We start from the raw sequence: 16,785 nt of genomic DNA on the forward strand, positions 1-16,785 counted from the left end.
CTGATAAGTGGGATTAGTCATCTTGTAAAGAGATTCTGGAGGGCAAGCCTTACTTCATGAGGCCATAGGTATATGGGGTCATCTATGAGAAAGCAGACTGGCACCACTCTTGAGATCTACTGAAACCTTGATTTTGGTCTTCTCAAGTCTCCAAGTTATGAGGAATACATTTCTGTTGTTTCCAGGCCACCTGGTTCAATGGTATTTTGTTATGACAGTCCAAAGTGTCAGAAATTGCTACAAGTTAAATGGTTTTCATTTATTTGCTAATTTTCCAAACAATGTGTAGATTTCTATCATCTAGTAACGTCCAAAAGATTCATTTTTGTAGTGACATTTCATTTGTATTTTAATAAATAAAGCTTGCCTGAAGATCAGAAAGTAAAACAGGCCCACTGGTCAGCCTTACAGACCAGGCAGTGGTAACACACACATTTAATCCCAGAAGCCACACTAGTTTGCCATAGAAGCTGGGCAGTAGTGGTGCATGCTCTTAATCCCAGCACTAGAGAGGATTATAAAACGGGAGGAGACAGCTCTCAGCTCAGTCTCATTCTGAGGATTTGTGGAGGCAGGATCACCATTTCAGACTGAGGTAGAAGTAAGAGCCACTGGTTGACGGGTTTGCTTTTCTGGTCTTCAGGTTGAACCCTAATCTCTGTCTCTGGGTTTTTATTATTTGTGCTACAGTTTTACCATTTTGAACTTGAAGATTTACATGCTTCTATATATTTAATTAAAGGCATTGCAATTCTTAATTAACTGAAATGGATCATGTATTGGTGTGGGAGGTCCTTCTGTCTGTGTGTTGCTTTTATTGGTTAATGAATAAAGAACTGCTTTGAGCCTATGGCAGGGAAGAACAGAACTAGGTGGGGAAAGCTAGGCTGTGTGCTGGGAGGAAGAAGAGCGGAGTCAGAGAGAAGCCATGGAGCCTCCATCAGAGTCAGACCTGCCAAAACTTTGCCTGTAAGCCACTGCCACATTGTGATACACAGATTGATGGAGATGGGTTAAATTAATATGTAAGAGTTAGCCAATAAGAAGTTAGAGCTAATAGGCCAAGCAGTGATTTAATTAATACAGTTTTCTGTGTGATTATTTTGAGTCTAAGCTAGCTGGGCGGCCGGGAACCAACAAGCGGCCTCCTACTACAATGTATGAGGAAACTCTTTTAGGTTATTTCCCAAGACTTCAGAACAAGAATCTAGCAATTGTTGGGATCTAGAGAGATATCATAAACAGAGTGTTGGTGCTCTTGCAGAGGACCTTAGTTTAGTTCCCAGCAGCCACATTATGGCTCACTGTAACTCCAGTTTTAGGGGATTCAATTCCCTTTCCTGACCTCCAAAGACACCAGACACACATGCACGGGCACGCACACACACACAAAGGTAAAACACTCATATTCACAAAATAGATAAATCTAAGAAAAAAAGAAGCTAGCCATTTTGGAGCTTTTTTATCCTGTGGGATGACAAGATGTTCTATGGTTATCTGTTGTTATGTTTTATTTGTTTCTACTTCTTTTATGCTGTGTTTTTTCTTCCTGATCTGAAACCACTTTCCTCAGGGAACTCTTGCTAGACTTTCTTTCAAAAACATTTTTTAAGTGAGGAATATAATTTCTAGAACAATCTGAGTGTTCCAGAGGCTCCCTACTTCTGTGTTCATCACTTGTTATAGACTTCTGTAATGTTCAGTTTTAGGAATCACATGCACAATGTGAAAGATTAAGCAATTTCATAGCCTACAGAGATGATTTCAATTCACATTCAAGACTACAGAGTAACTTTATATACTTTAAATACATGTGACAATTAGAATATAACTTACATAAAATTTGCAACAATAATAAATAATAACAAAGATAGCCTTCCATTACAGTGTTAAAGAATGGTGTGAATAGTGTTTGCACGCCTGGTCATTCCTTGATCTTTATGCTGTATAGAGCTACTCTAAGGTGTGTACTATAAAATTCCTTGTTAGCCTGGAACTTCTTGATTCAAGGTACAATTAATTTCCCAATCTCCATCAAGTCATTTCATTCAGTTGAAGCTTTTTCTTGTACAGATTTCTAAGAAAAGTGTCATGGTAACATCATTCTGCAAGTTGTTGCATGTCCGTGAGGCTTTGCTGAATTCACACTTTGAAGGTGAACTTGCCTGGATTTAAAACCTTTTCTATGATTCCCTGTATCATGAATAATAAAATCTCAGAGATGGAAACTGGGGTTCAACCTGAAAAGCAAAGGAGTCAAGTCATTAGAGAAAGTGGCTTTCTTTCTCTAATGACTTTCTTTCTCTAACCAAGGCTGGGCAACCACAAAACTAAGCAGCCTAAACCTCTCTCTCCTCCCATTTTATATTTCCTCTAAGTACTGGGATTAAAGGTATATGACTCCTTAGGACTGGGATTAAAGTGTAGGGCACCAACATCTGGATTTGTTTCTGCACTGATCTTGTGTAGCCCAGAGTGGCCTTGAACTCACAGAGAACCATCTGTCTCTGTCTCCCAAATCCTGAGATCAAAGGCATGTATCACCATTCCCTGACCTCTAGTGACAATAGCTTTGCCTTTGGTCTTCAGGAAAGATTTATTTATTAAAACACAAATACTATACCATTACAATTCTTTTCTTCCTTTTTTCTTAAATTTCATTCTGTCTGAGAATATTGCTTTTAATTTTCTTTCCATTATACAGTTACCCCTTTTGGCTACATAACCAGACTTGTTTTTCTTTAAAGTTCAATAATTTCCCTATGATACAGTTTGGTTTTGCTTGTTCTGCACTAGTTCTCTCAGGTACATGGTGTTCTCTTTCTATTTGTGATTTTGAACCCCTTGGGAAACTTCACTGAATTAAACATTTTCGTGTTTGTCCTTTGCATTTACTTTACTTTTAATCTTTGGGAATATATATCATATAGAGCATAGATTTTTTTTTTGGTCTACCGTTTTTGTCATCTCGCTCAAGTCTTTTTCCTTTGTCATTTTGTTTTACATACACATCTGGTTTCTTCATCTGTCTCAGTTTTTAGAAAGTATGTGTATAGGTGTTTGCTTGTATGATTTGAGTTGCTCCTTCATGAATTGCATTCTCCTCCCTTGGTACTGATAATTTAATCCAGAGCCTTTGGAGCACATGTAGCCCTTTCTTATCAATCATCTACTTTCCTTAGGAATTGTTATTCTCTCCCCACTGTCTACTATTTCCTTTTCTTTTTCTTCTCCCAAAGAACACAGACTAGCCAGGTTGGAGGATCTCAGTAGCTCAGTCTCTTGAAAGCTAAGAATCATTTCATTTTTTAGCTTTTTCCTTTTCTGTCTCCCTTCAGTCAAGACTGCCTCACTGTTCCTTCCTTTGTCCCTCCCATCCTCTGTTCTATATGTTTTCTTCCTCCATCTTTTTTGCAGCTCACTCATCACAAAGTCTTCCTTAGTTTCTGTTTTCATGGTGTTTCTTTCTCCTTTTGGTGCAACACAAAATAACCAATATTTTGGTATATAGCTATTGTCAACACTTCCTTTTCTTCCTAAGATGATTAATGCTTCAGAGGGGATTTTTCCCAAACATTTTCAAAGGCTTTAATGGTGAATATGGTTTTTTTTCTTTAGAAAAGATATTTCATGTGGCCAATGGAGTAAAGAGCTCTCTGTCCAGGGATCCCTTTATAATGGAGAAAAAGGTCTGGTTTATCCACCTCTACTTATAGTTCCTGTCATGGACACAAGACTTGCCAACCAGTTCTTCAGGCTTAAACTGTACACTTGCCTCTTTCCCAGCACTTGTCACTGAACTGTTGCCAACTTGAATGTACACATCCCCTTGAATGGTACCTGTCTTAGAATCAGCTGGATTGGTCTCTCTCAGCATCATGTGGCCTGTCTTTACCACACTGAACCCCTCCCATAGCTACTACAGGCCTTGAATTCATGTACTTCACCAGCCCCAGGAAGAAAGGACGGTCTTTCAGGTCGATGTAGTATTGCTTCCGGCGCTCATTAAAAGCCCAAAGGAACTTTATAGCCATCATGAGAAATCCCTTCTGCTTAAAGCCCTTGATGATCTCTCCCACCAGCCCAAATTTTGTGGTTCTCTTGACTGAGCCTCCAGAATATCTGAGATTATGTGTGTTCATTAACCACACACAACTTGGGTTATTCTCTTAATGACTTTACCGCGGTTTAAAATGAGGAGTCTATGAGGGTGTTATTCTGTTCTTATTCCTCTTCTCTGTTAGTGCTTTGCATGATATTTACCTTTGATCATCTCCTATTAGTTCATTTTCATGTGAAATGAAATTTGTTTTCCTGCTCTTGGAGAAACAGCACAGGCTGATTGTCTCCGTTCACATATGTGGAGCGCCCTCTTCCGTTGACATTGAGAACTCTGCCATACTGATCGCTTGCTTTGTGTTTTCCAAGTGGTTGTCCCTTCTCTGTCATGAAGATGTTCTTATTTCTCTGACACTATTCTCATCACTCTGCATCTTTATTTCATTCCTTGTATTCTCCTCAGTAAAATATCCCCCATTCCTTCTGAGAAAAAATTGAGACCCACTGAGCTAAGTTCTTCCCAGCCTCTACCTAGAGTGCATCGACAAGCCTCTAGGTTATTTCAGTGTGGGATGTTCTTAGCTACTGCTTCTCTGAGTCTGAGGCTCTGAGGTCTGAGGTCTCCAGCGCCATCTTCTGTTCCTCATGAGTTCTAGGCTTGCCACTGAATATTAACACATAGAAATCAGATTTTCTAATCTAATTTCATTAGAAAACAGATTTATGGTGTCTAAGAACTGATTCTTTATTTGTGTTGTTTTAGTCCCTGCCTCAGTTCTGCTGCCCCTAGTCATCTCTGGTCACATTGTAGCAGATGTGGGACAACTTCCTTGATGGCTAGATCTAGTGTGAAGACTCTTTTGAGCCTGGTCGAACTCAACTGAAAATTGTCCATGCTTCCATACAGTTCCTGGCAACTGGGGACTTCCAGGTGCATCATTTCAGATTGTGAGTTAGAGAAACAGTGAGGGCAGGCTGAGAAGTGGCAGGGTAGCATCATCATGCAGGAGGTAAGTTCCAATCATTTGATGAGTGATATAAGAATGTCACTGGCCTGTAGAGCTACTGTGAATGAAATGGATGAAAAAAAAACCCCAAAGATCAAATTGCTTTAGGTAAAAGACAGCCCCACATTTTTTATTCCCTCAGCCAAGAGAGAATTGGGACAATGGAGATGTAACTATTGTGTACACAATTAAATTAGATATTCCACCAGGTAGCATTTATTGACTGTGTTTCTGCTAGGTCTCCAACATGCAGATGAAGGAGTAAGTGCCTCTGCTATGATGCAGAAGGGACCATAAATAAACAACAGGAAATTTATAGCAACTCCAATTTCAGTGGTATTGAATGCCTTGACAAGAACAAAATTGGATGTTATGATGAGGCACAGAAGAGTTGGGGGGTCTTTATGTGGAGTAGTTAAAGAAGCTTTATTCATGAGTTTGCTATTGTTGGCAGCCAAGTGCAATCGCAAGTGACTGTATCTACAGCCAAGAAATTGACTGAGATGGTCTAGTACAAAAATTATTAAATATGATAGTCCATCAGAAAGACAAAAGTGATTGTGAAAACTTAAGCTGCTGGGATTCACCACCAAGGACAGTTTCAGTTAAGATTTTGCTTTCCCATAAAGTTACCATGTAATGTTGAGGCTCCAGGTTCTGCAACACTGTGTCTGAATGTAGCTGGGAACAGAAACATATTAAATTCAGATTTCAAGGTTAGGAGCATGAAAAAGGGCAGATTGAGGCAGACAGAAAATCTAGAGGAGGGATTGTCCCTGAATCCAGGTGAAGGCAGTTTGAGAAAAGCAAGAATGATTGGTTGCATTTGCTGTTAGCTGAAGAGTTTGGGAGCTGAGACCTCTGAAATAATATTAAGTTTAAAGAGAGAAGGGTCATTGATGATTTGAGGAAGAGCCAACAAAGTGGTGGGTATATATGGAATTTTTAATACAATGGGTTTAAAATTTCTTCCAAGAAAACTTTGTATTCAAGGGAGATCCAGCGAGTGATGAGTGGGAAATGGGAGTCAAAAGAGGCTCCTACTTCCTGGAGGTGGATGATAGCAGCACACATTAAAATTATCTGCTGAGATGTGGTGAAGAAAAGAGTGTGGTAAGTTTGCAGAGTAGAGACTACAAAGGGGTAAGTGGATCAGAAGGCAGTAAGAACTTATGGCCAGTTCCAAAAGAACTGATGGTCAGTTCCAAGGAGTGAGGGACTTGACATGAGTGGAAATATATCTAAAGAACTAGCCAAGTGGTTTTGTTGGAGTCTGATCACAGTGGTGCGAAGACACAGAACAAGGGACTTGTGGCAGATTTGGTGGGACTTAGAAACTATTGGGAGATCAAGTGTGTATAGAAAGAAGAGAAGGAGTAGTCAGAGAGCAAGATTCTTAGCATCAATTGTTCGTAATAGGAAGTGAAAACATGACCAAGACAGTACGTGACAGACATTGCAGATCTGGGAAAGTCTTCAGGAGTTGAGAAAAAGAAGGTGTGGAGAGTCAGGTTATGTTCATGTGTTCTCTTGTCCCATGGCTGGTAATCAAAGTGAGCAGTAAAAACGGGACCAAGTTAACTTGCAAAGTATGAAAAAATAATTGGCTTCTACCTCTGGAAGAGGATGGTGCAGGCAGGGAAAACGGTGTTACTGGGACATACAGGCCCATGAATGGTAGGTGAGGATACAGGGTTTTGTTGTCAGAACTTAACGTACAGGGGCAGTGGCAGTTAAAGTCAGAGAAGAGGCTGAATGTGCAGGTAAGAATATTTCTGACATGCAGGCTCTGAGTATTGCACTGCCATGGTGCATGGCTATGTAGAACACAATGGCCTTAGACGTGATCTTCTCTTAGAAAAGAAATTAACAGATTGGAATTGTTAATTCCTCCTCTAGATGGAGTCAAAAGCAGGAAGAAGGGAGGTCCAGTGATTTTTATATTCTTAAAGGTAAAAAGGGTTGAGTTACACTGTTGATGGCTTTTACAGAGAAACAGCTCATAACACAGAGGGAAAATGTGGGTCCATTAAAAAATCTTGTGTACATGTTCATTGTTGTGACCTTCTGAGTGTGGAAACCAGAAGCTGACAAGACGTGTCTGCCTCATCTATTCTCCATGTTAGTTTTTTAGACAGGGTCTCCTCATAGAACTCAGCAATTGCAAATTCAGCCATACTGGCTGGTCAGCAAGCACCAGGGTTCTTATCTTTGCAGTCCCACTACTGAAAATACAAGCAGGTACACTATGCGTGATCTTTTTAACCTGGGTAAGAGCCCACTGTGTGCATAAAGGAAATCCAGGAATTAGCAGCAAGGACTAATGCCGAGCATTCTCCCATACAAGGCAGATGGTATTGTGAATCTAGAGGCACAGGCTGGAGGACACAAGGACATTTCACAGAGATTCAATCAAGAACAATGACAGTGGGAAAGAAGACCCAGGCTTGTGTAAGGTTGTACTTGAGAGCCCACTGAGGCACCAATTCGATGCACAGTCACCAAAATATGTCATGGGCTGTGATTCCAGACAGGGAAACAGGAGCTTCTGGGAGGTATGGCGGGGCTGCCCCTCATCAGTCCACCACAGGTGTCAGCGATTCCAAGGGATGACAGGTCCCCTCTCGTCCTGCAAACAGCAGAAGTCTCTGATCTCTGAAATGTGAGAAAAGCTGAGATACTGATGTTTTCTGCAGAAAGTCAGCCCACAAGGTTGGCAAATGTGTCTCATTTAGAGTATGAAGTCTCCAGGGAGGGGAAGATGGCTGAGAATGAAAAGTGCTTTCTACATGAGGTGAAAATCTGATTTCATCATCCAATACTCATTTGAAAAAATGATATGTGGACAGGTATGTTTAATCTCAGCACCAGGGGGACAGAGACAGGAGGATGAAAAGGAGCACACACACACACACACACACACACACACACACACACACACACAAACGTGCAAGCGTGCTCTCTCTCTCTCTCTCTCTCTCTCTCACACACACACACACACACACACACACACACACACACATAGATGGGGGGTCTTGGAATCAGGCTATCCCTAGGGTCACAACATTTCCAACATTTTCAACCCCTTCTTTGGCTACAAAGCACAGCCTCAAAGCACACATCCGTTCCTCTCCTTCAATGTGAGTGAGCAAAGAAGGGGGTAATGGAGAAAGCAATGGGACCGGCCTTATCCATGGCACCCTAGAGAGGACAGGGAGTATGGGGAAGAGTCGGAGAGAGAGATGACTCAGAGAGAGACACAGTGTCATCAGGAACCTGGTGAGCTGTCTGAGTGTGTGGGGTCCATACAGAGAGGGCAAGTCTGCACATAGCTAGCCAATACTCCACCCATAGCTGGTGACGGTCCAGAGAGGCATCCCCACGGGACTTCTCCACGCTTGGGCACAGGCCAAAGAAGGCTAGGCCCGGCCTGAAGCTAAAAGGAATTGCAGAATCAATGTAGACAATCTGCACCGTCAAGCACTTACGTGAACGTTTATTTCGGGTGTGTGTGTGTGGCGGGGGGGGGGGGGGGTGGTGTCTGTGTCTGGAGAAACAGGTATGCAGTGAGGAATGGTCATAGCAAGCCCCACAGTCTCCCAGATGGTTCTCTTTTGGAGGTGGAGCCGCAGGGGGTGATGGCTGAAAGGAGGAAGCTCCCTTCTAAGGAGTGGGCTCAGGAGGGTTCCTGCCAGCCCCAATCCTGGCTGCTGACCTCTTGCGGGCCGCCTTTAGGATGGTCTTCTCAAAGAGCTCTTTTTCACGATAGTGCACAGGTGGGCCACGCAGGTACTTCTCTTCTGCCTCCTGGTAGCTGAGCTCATCCAGGGCAGCGATGGAGCAGATGATTGCCTCTGGAAGAAGAACCTCCATGGTGAGCCGGACTTGGTCTCCTCTTGCCAGCGAGAGCAGGGCCTGGTCTGCTTCCTTGGATATTTCTTGCAAATGTCTGGCCACGAGATGCAACTGGTCCTCATCCTCCAGGTAGGTCTCAATGCAGAAGACTTCCCTCTTTGATTTCCAGAAGTCGTCCAGCCACCGGGACGGTTTCCTGCCCTTCACGATGTCCAGCAGGTGCTGGTCGGCCCCCTTTCTCTTCACGATGAAGTCTACGAGCTTCTGGTTGGCTCTGTCCCAAGCGGCTCTCATGCGGTCAGGCAGGAGTTTCTTGCGGGGCCCCTTCCCACCCAGGGCGGTCTCCTCCTCCCAGTCTTCCAAGTCGGAATAGCTCACCTTGGGGAAATCAATGCGCAGGTCGCCCTCTTGGATGGCTCTCCTCAGCGGGTAACTGGCTTGGGCGGTGTAGTAGTCCATAAAGGAGCCCCGGAAGGAGCCACAGGCGAGGTCCTCTCTGTAGCGGTCTATCACCGAGAGGCACCAGTTGATGCCCTGGCCGTACACTTTACCGGCTCTCCGCAGGAGGGACAATTTCTCCCCACAGTCCAAGAGCTTCAGCTTGCGGAGAGGGACGCGGACACCCCTGCGCTCAAACTGCATGTTGCCCTCGATCAGCAGCACCCTGGCCGTCTTGTCGTTCTTGCTGACACTCTTGACCACCGCTGGCCAGAAAGGATGGTCCTGGAATTTGAACCAGACCAGCATCCCTCGTTGGATGGTATTCGGCTCCTGGACAGAAGCCACACTGGTAGCTTGGCAGTCTTCCTGAACTCCAGTGGCTCGCCTCTTGGCCCTGGCGTTAGTCACCTTCGAGGGTACTGGAGTTTCCAGTCCTGAGAGCCCACACTGTGCACACAGCACATGGATCTTCCTTTTCCTGGCAGCAATACGGACTGATCTTCGCAGTCCCGGGACTGGAGGCACGCAGGCTGCAGATGCCCCCTCTGAGTCTGGCCTCGGGGTCGGCGGGCCTGGGTCCTTCTTGTTCTCTGGGAGGGTGGTCTTCCTTTGGGCTCCTATGGCACGGACCTCTAGGCCACCACACCTTGCTTGCTGCTTGAGAGCTTTGGGCGCGGTAGAGGCATGCCTCAGTGGCCCAGAGGCAGGCCTGTGCTCACTATTAGCCCTGGCACTTTCCCTAGAGGCCCGGGAGCTCAAAGACCTGAGCTCGGGTGTGCTCAACTTTCTCTTGCCACGATTATCACCAGCATTTCCCGTTGGTGTCTTGCAGGAACTTGGCCACACTCTGTTGCCCCTTAACACGTTCCCTTGCATTTCAAAGTGAGGGGACTCTACAGCGGTGTGGGCCTGGGCATCCCCCCCTTGCACCGCAGGTTCATTCCTTGAGCCCATCAACACAGGTCCTGGGCGGCCTCGCTTCCCAGGACTCCTGTGGGAGAGCCCTTGGCCTTTCTGGTTGTGCCCTTGGGGGTGTGGTCGCTGGCCTGGGCAGGAGCTGGTCTGCTCTTTTGGAACCTTGGGAGCGGCTGTGCTGGTTCTTCGGCCACCCGCCCTTTCTCCTTGATACAAGTGGGTTCCCTCGCCCAGAACATCCAGGGCCACCTTGAGGGCTCTTCTGTATGCCTTGGTCTGCCCTGGCGAGCCACTGCCCTGTGACTCCTTTCCAGCCAAGGAGGCGACGGTTACGATTTCAGACTTGGTTAGGGGCCTCACCTCTGTGCTCCTCACTCTGGTCTTCTCACCAACAGGAAGAATTTGGACCTCCAGGAAAGAGGCCCCTCTCCTCTTACTATGGGCTGAGGCCCTGGGTCTGGACAACACCCTTGCAGGCCACAGCTGGCCCTTCCAGCAACAGAGCACATACTCTGCGGAGTCCATGGTGATGGAAATCTGGGGCTGTTCTGATCAGGGCAGGGTGACCCCCTGGGTTGTGGTGGGCACTGCTCCCTGCTGGTCGTCTCTGACCTGGCTCCCCTGCCTGTGGTGCTGTCCTCCCTCCAGAATCTGATAGACAAGCTTAACCTGATGGCCTCTCTCAGGGTGATGTGGGCATGTCCTGTAAGTGTGGGAGAGGAAAGCAGAGCTGCGTTAGGACAGAATTAGCCTTTAGTGGATACTGAAGCAACAGCTCATTGTGAGGCAAGGAGAGAGAAAGCAAAGCAGTGCCCAAAGTCTGTCGTTCTACAGGGATGAGGGTGCGTGCGGGAGAAGAAATGGAAGGATCCAGAGCAGATGCGTAACACACGGTCGCCCACCCTGAGGCTGGGGTGGTGAACTTCCTCCCGGAGAGGTGAGTGTCTTTACGTGGCTTGTGTATTTTCCTGCCCATCCAATACCTTGGGGGCTCCCTGGGATTCTGTCCGGGTGGGGGGAGCCTCACTGGTTTCTTTCCTAGGGGGCAAATCCCCCCCCCGTGCCCCACCCCAGGAAGCCTGTGGACACCTATTGCACCTTGCCTTCTGTACCAGTATGATCCCAGGTTGAGGAACAAGGGGGATGCGGAAATTTTCATGGCAAGTTGCAAAACATGGCAGGTAGGGATGGTTGCTGTCAAGGTCATAGCTTCTGGCCTCCCTCCCCTTCCACGTTCCCCCTCATATTTTGGTTGCAATCTCTTGCTCCCAACTCCATGCTGGACCTCGCTTTGGGATCAAGTGTACGCATGGTACAGAGGAGAGCCCCGCAAGAAAAGCACTTCGCTGTGGAGAAATGCTTTCTAATTGGCAGACTCAGTAGTGTTAGATGAGAGCAACAGGGTAAGTGTCTCCCTTGGTATTGCCCGCTCTCCTGCTGCTACCTCAAGTCCATAGACCCCGCACACCTATATCTGTTGGTGATAGACACTGTTCTACCAACAGATCCCAGGCCACAGAACTCTCCTGCCCACAACCTCTGCGCCATAATATTGATCCACAGGGTTGTCTGAGACAGACAGGAAATCAAAGCAGCTGTTTGATGACCTGGATGGTCACTTGCCCATCCCTAAGTCCAGTGGTGTCCAATCTCATTTATAGCGTAGCTCTCCCGTTCATGTACCTCCCTTCTCTGCCTCTCCACACAGGGTCTCCCCTCCCCAGTGCTTCTCAATGGAGTCTTGTCCCTTTCTGCTCACTGTGCGTGGGTGTGAGTCGGGGTCTACTCCTTTCCTGACTGCTCTTGCCTTGGGCCCGTGGTTTCCTATCAGCAGTGAGCATGCCGAGCGTGTCGTGCATGCACGCTGGAAACAAAGCCCACATCTGTCTGATCCTCAGGAGAGGCCCACTGAGGTTGCCGATGACCACACACTTTGAGGACCACAACACGGAAGAACCACGAAGGGTTCACAAGCCACAGTTGCTCACTGTTTCTGCTAGGACGCAGGTGGCTTCTGTCATTCCCGGTCCAGCACCAGGCACAACGCGGCAGAACACTGTGGACTCAGGGCTCCTGAAGCAGTTTCCTGAGGACCCTGGTCGTTTGGGGGACTCCTGTTAGCCCACGACCCCTTCTGTGAGTGTGGGCACGCCGACCTCTCCCTTAGGGACTGCAGGCCTTACCCATGGGAATTTCCGACCGGACAGAAATATGGGAGGCAAATGATATTTGCTTCATTCCCTCAGCCCTCCCCTTTACACCCTCTGTATCCATAAACACCTGTTGGTACATTCTATCTCCAGATCCCTATTCACTGCGTAAATATGCAGTGTCCACTCTGCCATATTCCCGTTCAGGTCTCACCAACTTCCAATCTGATCTCACAGTGCATAAAGTGGCTCTCAACATGCAGGAGTCTAGGTCTGTCCCAGGCCACACCTGCTGGGTGATGCAATAGTAAATGAGGACTGTGCAAGTCAGGGGCCCAATTTAGGGATCACCTGCAGTACTTCTTCCTCTGAGGAGTCTGTGAGATCTCACAGGGTTGGCTTGCTCTGATCCAGCCTCCCTGGAGTCCTAGGCCACAGGTATCTGCTGAGGACACAGAGGAAAACATAGGCACCTCAGTTACTTCCGGCTGCCCTCTGCTGGACCTTCCAAGCACATGCACACCAGCAAGGCTGAGCACCATCTAGCCCAACCAACCATGCCCCCATATCCAGGTACCACACCTCGGGCACGAGAGAGCCCACCGCTCACTCGGTGCCCTTAGCCAACACGAAGGCCCGCGTTATACTTATAGAATGCAAGCTTTCCACCCCAGGCAGGGATGCCTGCAGGAGCTTCAGCTTCCCTCAGGCGTGATGCCCCCAGCCTCATACACTTTCTGAGTTAAAGAACATACCCGGGAATACCAAGTTTGTGTTCAAGCCTACATGCCAGGACATCCAGGCAGCATCTGTAACTCAGTCACAGAGAAAAGCGTCTGCACCCATATCAGGTCACACTCTCCCCGGCGTCTGTATTCCATCTGTGCATGCCTACTGCGCCATGCCTTAGAAAAGCCCTTCCGTCTTCTACAGCCTGCTTAAATATTGTCAGTTTTGCCACCCGCCTCCATCGTTTCAAGCATCACCTCTAGTGCACTACCTTCTACTGTTACCTTTCCGACGAAAGCAGCAAAGTCTTCCCCAGAGGTGCACGGAGAAGGGTGCAAGATGGAATCCTGAAGTCTCTGTCTCAACACATGCTTTGGCCCCGTGCCCGAGGCCTTCTGTCAAGAACTCGCACACGATCCCCGTGTGCGACGTCCATTCACGTTTTGTCCAGATGGGAACTTCCAGATGGCTTCCCTCCCTGTGGTGAGACAAACAGACGGGGGCCAGTCTAACGAGAGGGTGCTAGAAGTGCACAAAGCGTATTGTTCACACGCAGGGGCCCAAATACACGGAGAGATCCGGATGATGGGCTGGTGGGTCAGAGGGAAACCCCAGCCGCACACCCAGAAACACAGCCCAGCTGATGCTTAACCCAACTGTAAGCAAAGCAAAGACTTCGACCCGGGCACAAACTAACACCCGTCGAGGGGGACAAACGTTGCCCCCCTTTCAGGTGCTCATACCACACTGATTTTTTGCCTCAGTCTGCCTAGCTGCGATTAGTGACCACTTTAGAGGCGGCTGTCTTTTGGAGGCATTTCTTCACTTCTTGTGTCAGGTCTCCAGGCCAAGAGATCTGGAGACCTCGGCTTCAATCCTCCAAGGGAACTGCCAGTCCTCGTCCACGTTTACCTCCCCCTTAAATGCCTTCCAGCTTCTCTCTCTCAGACAACACAAGCTACAACTCTCTCGGGTAAGGTGCCATCACACAAACACGGCCATTCTGTCAACAGCACGTGTGACAATCATTGCCAAACAGTCACGAGGCATCCATTTACGTAGGTTGGCGATCTATGCTTTCAGGGCCGGAAAGCATAAAGCTGGCACCAACGCGGTGTCACCCGAGGACAAAGAGACAGGACTGGCTGAGCACCAGTCCTTGGGGCTTCGCTTCAAACAGTAGTAGCCAGAACCTTTCCTGTCCCATGAAAGAGCCAGCACGTACCCACGGCACACTCACGGGCTCAGCTCACATTCACTCAGAATGGCTGCAGGCACCTACCTGTGTGCCTCGCGTGTCTGTCTAGTGATCCCACCTCTCCACTCTGTGAGTATCCTTCGCCAACGTATCTGCAACCAGGAAAGAATGGCTTGTCCATGTTGTCATGGCAACCACAGTGTCATCGGAAAAACGTTCTCTCCTAGTAGCCAGTTCTCTGTAGAAATCAGGAAGGAGGCTGACTGACTATTCACTTACATCTCTGTCACCTAGTTCCCCCACCATCCCCTGCAGCTGCACGCATGAAATAAAGTAAGCAGGCACACATACGACAGAAGACGATGCTGCCCGCCATTCCAGGGTACAGGGGGCCTTGGTGCAGGGCTTTGACAAGGGGCTGGGACAAGGCAAGACAAGAGCTGACAGGCTCTGTTCTACCTTAATATAATAAGATCAGGCAGGGGCCAGGTCTGAGAAGGACACCTTTTCACCCGCCAGAATTTGGAAGGCAGGCACATTGTTGTTTTTTATTTTATTTTATTTTTTTAATTTATTTTTTTATTTTTTTAAAGATTTTATTTATTATGTATACAACATTCTGCCTTCACATATGCCTGCACACCAGAAGAGGGTGCCAGATCTCATTACAGATGGTTGTGAGCCACCATGTGGTTGCTGGGAATTGAACTCAGATCCTCTGGAAGAACAGTCAGTGCTCTTAACCTCTGAGCCATCTCTCCAGCCCCAAGGCAGGCACTTTGTATCTCCAGCTGTAAATAAGTGTTCTAGGTCATTTGGCAACAAATATGGAGGACCGTGGACCTCCAGGAAATCAGGTGGCAGCATCATTCCCCACACCCCTGTCCTCACAAAAAAAATTCCATGGTGAATCTCAAGCAGGAAGGAGAGAGAGCAAACTTCAAATGGCAGGAAGCTTTGGAAGCCTCAAAGCCCACCCACAGTAACATATTTCCGGCAGCAGTGCAACACCCCCAAAACAAACCCAAACAGCAACCATCTAGGAGGAAGCAAGTATTCAATATCCCCAGGCTGTGGAGGCTATCTCATTTAAATCAACACCACACACACACACACACACACACACACACACACACACACACTCAAACACAGACACCAAACATACACACACACCACACAAAGACACACTCAAACAAGGACACACTCTCACACAGATACCAAACCAAACACACACGGCACACACACACACACACCACACAGACACACACAAGCACTCATACACATATACACTCACACACACTACATACCACACAGACACTCACCACACACCCACACACACAGCACACACACACCACACAAAACCACACGCACACCACACACAGGCACACCACACAAACACACACACCACAAACACTCACCACACACACACACAACACATACCACACACGCACTACAACACACTCACCCACACAAACACCACATACCCACATCCACACACCCACAGACACACATATACCATACATACACAAACACACCACAGTGACATACACACCATACAGACACACACATACAACACCACATCGACACACACCACACAAACACGCACACCACACAGACAATCACTACACACGCACGCACTCACCACACACACATCACAAAGACACACAGACACACTATACACACACACACACACACCATACAGCAACACACACGATACCACACAGACACTCACCACACACACACACACATAAATACCATACACACACACACACACACACACACACACCATACAGAAACACCACAGACATACACACCACAGACACACAAACACAGGCACAGGGGTAACCGTCTTCCTCTAAGCTGCCTGAAGGCATGCCTACTATCCCATGCAGCCATCACTACATCTAGTGGCATGTTTTCTCACCAGATTAGATGACAGCAGTTTGGAAAGTTCACCTCTTCCAGGTTTGTCTACTCTGCCCATGGCACATGCGTGAATCATTACAGAATGTGCCTTTTGTCTGGTGGATTTCACTGAAAATGATCCCAACGTTCATGGAGCGGCAGTGCATTCCTTCTTAGGGCTGGGTAGTATAGAATTCTGTTGTGCAGATGCACCACGTTTGGTGTGTCTCTTTATCATGAGTGGGTAATTTGGGAGTTCCCCACTGTCACGAGGGCTGCCGGGAGCTTCGGCATACCTATATTGGCGCAAAGGTTTCTATACAGGGGATTGGCCCATACCTAGGTGTGGAGCGACTGGGTGATGGACTGATGTAACGTTTCCCATTTCGTTGGACACAGAGGTGCTCCCCACAGTAGATACAGCATTGAAAATCCCCACAGCACCAAGGCCTTGCCTGGGATGCTTCCTGTGCTTAACTGTAGTTTTTAATTTCCTTCCTAAGTTGTAAAGTAGGGGTGGATTTAA

General features: G+C 47.3%; 1 protein-coding gene across 1 annotated transcript; it reads right to left on the reverse strand.

The window, feature by feature from the left end:
• Window positions 1-8,610: 8,610 nt before the first annotated feature.
• Window positions 8,611-12,865, reverse strand: LOC146889302 (putative PWWP domain-containing DNA repair factor 4). Its single transcript, XM_085684331.2, has 2 exons — window positions 12,779-12,865; window positions 8,611-10,980 (listed from the first exon to the last, which is right to left on the reverse strand). Exon 2 carries the CDS (start codon window positions 10,800-10,802, stop codon window positions 8,730-8,732), a length of 2,073 nt encoding a protein of 690 aa, XP_085540457.2. The 5' UTR covers window positions 10,803-10,980; window positions 12,779-12,865; the 3' UTR covers window positions 8,611-8,729.
• Window positions 12,866-16,785: the final 3,920 nt, after the last annotated feature.

Source organism: Myodes glareolus, chromosome X (genome assembly GCF_982192425.1).
Source record: "Myodes glareolus chromosome X, mMyoGla1.1, whole genome shotgun sequence".
Classification (NCBI taxonomy): Eukaryota; Metazoa; Chordata; class Mammalia; order Rodentia; family Cricetidae; genus Myodes; species Myodes glareolus.

Coding starts and splice junctions, on each gene's coding strand:
- LOC146889302 (XM_085684331.2), bottom strand. CDS start 10,802: ATGGACTCCGCAGAGTATGTGCTCTGTTGCTGGAAGGGCCAGCTGTGG.